Here is a 5,000-nt window from a genome sequence, read left to right on the forward strand (position 1 = left end):
ATATATAATATGTATATATGTGTTCAATCATTAAATCAGGGAATTCCTGATTTACTGGATGTACTCTCAGGTGCTTAATGCGCTGTAGGAGTCATCTATTAATTTTCAGAAAATTTTCCCACCCACCTTGAGCTTATTAAGACTATATCTATATTATTACTAGTTTTACTAAACTTTTTGCAAACTCTACATTATTATTAGTATTAGTTTTATCAACAAAGAAATCTTTAAACTAAAAAAATAAAAAATAAAAAAGTCTTAAAATTCTAAAAATAAAAACTTTTGTGTTTTAAAAATTGAAAAATTCTCACTGAATAAAATAGAAATTTGTACCCACCTATTTATTAGATCAGGACAAAAATTCTCACCTATCCTTTTTTTCCCCACCCCACATTGTAATAGGAACCAAAGAGTACAATAGTTGCATTGGGTTTTTATTGTTTTTGAATTTGTTAAATGATTTTCTGGATCTTCAATGTTAATTAACTTTGAATTGAATTCAGAGTTAGTTTGATCAGAATTGCATGATTTTTTAAATGTTGAGTGATTAGGTCTGGGTTAATTGATTTGATCATTGTTTAATAGTTTGCTGGATGTTTAATGATTCAATATGTTTTGATAATTTACTGAGTTTTTAGTAATTTAATAATTATTTGTTGTTTAATTTAACACCCACCCACAGTTTCTGATGATTGCTTTAGAATTCAATATGAAATAACCTAGTAAAAGGATTTTTTTTCTAAATTGCTTTTGTTTAAAAGAGTATTTTAAAAAAAAAACTTTAAATAAGACAAATGGAATTTTTTTAAGAAAATCGTAATTCTTGATCAGTAGTAAAGTGTTTTTTTCTTTTAATATTAATAATTAGGTTGAATGTTTTCTATTAATTAAAATGTTAACCTGAATAAATTTTTTATGCATTACCCTTAATTACCTGGCTGAAAAAATTGTTGGTATTGGTAATTCTACCAGAACTACTGTTGTAAAAAAAGTCTTGGTTTGCAAACCTCTATCAGCGATGAGGAAATTTTTATTCTAAATTCGTTGCTCACTTCAAAATTTCAAACAATATTTTCTGAACCAATGCTGAAAATGCTTCTTTTTTATTTCTTTTCAATAACTTTTTAAAATAAGAGAACATTGACCATTTATGACTTATTATCCTTCCACAAGCACACATTTAGTATTGGCTTTATCAGCTATTTTTGGCTTTAAAATTGTTAAAAATATGGTTCAAGAATTTATTTAAATTTGTTAAATATAGACCCCAATATATATTTTCAACAGAATTAAAATATATATGTCCAAAAGTATTATATAAATCCCATTTATATACACCCAACAAAAGGTATAAATCACATTATTCTGCTTTTAGAAAAAAATGATAAGAGGTTTTGATGGTGTGATGGATTAGTGTTGCAAATTTGATTTTCAAAAAGGCAAAAAAGGAATAGTGTTGCAAATTGTCGCAATATTGATTGTCAAATAACAGACTAAGGAATAATGTTGCAAATGAATTTAATGAATAGTGTCGAAAATAAAAAAAAGGAATAGTGTCACAAATGAATTTAATGAATAGTGTCAAAAATAGAAAATAGGAATAATGTCCTAATGGAGTTTAATGGATATTAACAAAAACAAAAACAAAAATGATAATAACTATAAATGTGCGTTTAGATAACATGTCTGATGTCATGCTGAAATAGCCCGCTGTCGAAGGCTTCAGTACATACACCAACTATCTTATGGCCTGCTGTCGCAAAGGAGTGCTGCTACATCAACTGAGGGTTTTAGGTTTGGTAGCAATCTTTTCTTTCATTATTCTTTTTTCTTTTCTTTTTTTTTTCTTTCTATAAAAGCTGTATGCTATAAAGATAAGCAAAATGAGTAAGCAATTGCTGAAACTAACTATTTGTGACACTATTCCGTTTTTACTATTTGCGACACTATTCTTTTTTTTCTGTTTTCAACATTATTCATTAAATTCAATTGCAACACTATTCCTTTTTTTGTTTTGTTTTCAACACTGTTCATTAAATTCATTTGAGACACTATTCCTTTTTTTGCAACATTAGGCCTTTTTTTTAATAGATTCAACACTATTCTGAAGTTCATTTTTCGACATTATTCCTGTCACCCGTTTTGATAATTTAATTTAGTTTTATTTATTGACATAATAATGCAATCAACCAAAGTTGTTAATAATTTTGAGTTCAATAATTTGTATCAATGAATTTGAAAACAGTTTAATTGTTTCTCTTTTAAATTTTCCAATTCTTTTTTTTTCTTGTTATTTTTCAGAAATAAGTACAAAATCTTTGATTTCATATTTAATAAAATAACATGTCCTAAAAAACACAGAAGTTTATATAGTGTGTCCTTAGATAAATTTAAAATGTATGACCTCAAACATATTACACAATTATTATAAAAATTACAAAATTAATTATAAGCAAAGAAGTGAAACATCTTTTCAGAATACAATTTTTTTCTTGAAATTGGAAGAGTTAGTTTGATTTTTAAAAAGGAATATTTTTGACCTAACTCGGTATCAACTTGGTAAGAAAAACTTCTTGAGAAACAATGTTGCTTACACTTTTTATAAAAATGCTGTTGATCACAAATCACAAATAATATCACAAATCATAAATAATATAGAACTTTTAAATTCTGATCAACAGTAATAACTAGTACAAGCCTGATTGTGAAAAATTTTGAAAAGTATTTCTAAATCATGTTTAAGATGCCTGATTTCAATTGAGTCCAAACCTTTTATTGATTATAATAGTTCAAATTTTCTTTGTGAATCGAAAACTTTTAACTGTTTTAATCAATCCATTTTGATATGATAACAAAACTGGAGAACAATATTCTAAAATTTAGTGAATGCTCTAACAAGATTACAAGGGTTTTGCGAAGTAGACATTTTATAATTAAGTATGGTCTGGTGTTAGATTTATGGATGATGTTACCAATATGTTTTTTGTAGTTATATCATAGTCCATGGTCACTCCTAAATCTTTCGGATTAGAAAGATTTAGGAGTGACCATGGACTTAAGTATAATCATCTAGTTTATAGTTTTACTTTATCCCTCTACATATACAAAGGAGGTGCTATTTATTTGCTATGTGCAAAATACTGTTAGCAATTGTTAGTTGCCATACTTCATCCTTAAGTACAAACTTCTCTGTGATCTATGTCATAATGCAAACTATCTTATTATCATCCCCAAAGCTCTAAAGTACAATTAAGAATATTAATCTTGTTTAATCTCAGAGTCAGATAGCTTACCGTTGAAAAATGTTTTGCTAATGCAAACTAAGGTTGTCTTAGTGTATGAGAAAAACTTGTGAATATTATTTGCAAGGCTTCTTGCATCAAAAAAGATAAACAGAAAATTTGTAAAACATTTTTTTGTTATTTATTGATTTATTATAGGATTTGTTTAGAGAAATTATTTTGCTTTGTTTACTTAAGTATGAATAAATCTATTGTGACAAACTTGCAAAACACATTGACAGTTTTCCCATTTCAGGTTAAAAAGCAATTGTTATTTTATGAATTTAATAAAACTATCATTTTGTATCTATATTAATAAAGTGAAAATACAGCAAAGAGTTTTCTAAATATTTTTTTTTCCTTTTATTTCTTAAGAACTCATCTTTATATCTTTCTGCCTTGGTTCAATCAGGGTTAATAAAGATAATTTTAAACACGCCTAAATTCTTTAATTTTTCTGTTTTTAAAATAGAATTTCAATCCTTATTATTCAAAACAATAAAAAAGCTGGTTGATTATTTGTATATTGTTCATTGTTGTTTTATATTGTTTATTCATTTTTGATTTGAGCCTAATAATTTGCTTTTCTTCAATCTTCGGATTAATTGAAATTTTTACAATTTTTCATTTTCTTTATTATACTCAATACACACAGACATAGTTAAAAGCTATACACAGAGACTTTTTCACTTTTATAAGCTATAGGGTACTTAAACTGTACACAGAGACTTTTGCACAGTTAAAAGCTATACACAGAGACTTTTGCATTGTTAAAATTTATAGGGTACTTAAATTGAATCTTTAAGTTATATAAAGGACTATAAAACTACTGACTGTAAAATCTTTTTTACTATCCCGTTATGCAGTGACTAAAAAAATTATTTGTTAAGAAGTTTTTTGAGAGTCAAAAGTTTAAATTTTTTGTTTTCTTTTTATGATAAATTGTAAACTTAATAACTTTTTTTGTTGGAAAATAAAAATTACTATTATAAAAATAGGTACAACAAATTAAAAAAAAAAAAAATAAGAGCATTGACAGATGAAAGTTGGTATTTAAATATAGACAAAATTTTCATAAAGAATATTAAAATTTATTTTAATAATATAATTAACCATTTACATTGAAATATTTTTCTGATCTTTTTATTGATAAGTATACTTTTTAGCTTTTACTAAGTTACTCGCATAAAATATTTTATTTTATGGGACATTAAGTTAAGTATTTTTATTTAGTTATATATTTAGTAAAGTCATTTTATGGGACATTAAGTTTGATTGGTTAATAATATAAAATTGTAGCTGTCCATCAATTTGGAATCTACTTCTTAAAACAAGCTTAGTAAAATTGTTTAATACTTTATTTTAAAATTTCCTCACAGGTTTCTGAACACTTATTAGAAGGTAAACCTGAATGGTTTGATCATGTGTTTGTTATCACCTTGAAAAAAGGTTAGTTTTAAAAAATATTTATCAATTGATTCATTTCAATTTTCTATCTGTTTATAAGTATAACATATATAAATTTATACATATATTTGCAATAGTAAAAACATTTTATCATAAATGTTGGAGATGCATTTTTAAATTATACTGCTCCAGTTTTTTCGAGTCAATACTGCACTAATTGTTATTAAAGTAAATAAAATTATGTTAACTGTTTTGTTAACTAAGAGACATTTAAGGATTAGGTGAAAAAGCTAGTGTTTCTAGTTTATCAAA

General features: G+C 25.3%; 1 protein-coding gene across 2 annotated transcripts in view; it reads left to right on the forward strand.

The window, feature by feature from the left end:
- LOC101239100 (DENN domain-containing protein 2B) overlaps positions 1 to 5,000 on the forward strand; it is a 71,452-nt gene that overhangs the window by 789 nt on the left and 65,663 nt on the right. For both annotated transcript variants that reach the window (XR_010642449.1, XM_065813308.1), the window contains exon 2: positions 4,661 to 4,730. Coding sequence is in view for 1 of the 2 variants with exons in the window: in XM_065813308.1 (XP_065669380.1) it covers positions 4,661 to 4,730 (70 nt within the window). In the remaining variant the exon portion in view is untranslated. The remainder of the gene's footprint in view (positions 1 to 4,660; positions 4,731 to 5,000) is intronic.

The sequence above is a fragment of the Hydra vulgaris genome, chromosome 12 (genome assembly GCF_038396675.1).
Source record: "Hydra vulgaris chromosome 12, alternate assembly HydraT2T_AEP".
In the NCBI taxonomy this organism is placed as follows: Eukaryota; Metazoa; Cnidaria; class Hydrozoa; order Anthoathecata; family Hydridae; genus Hydra; species Hydra vulgaris.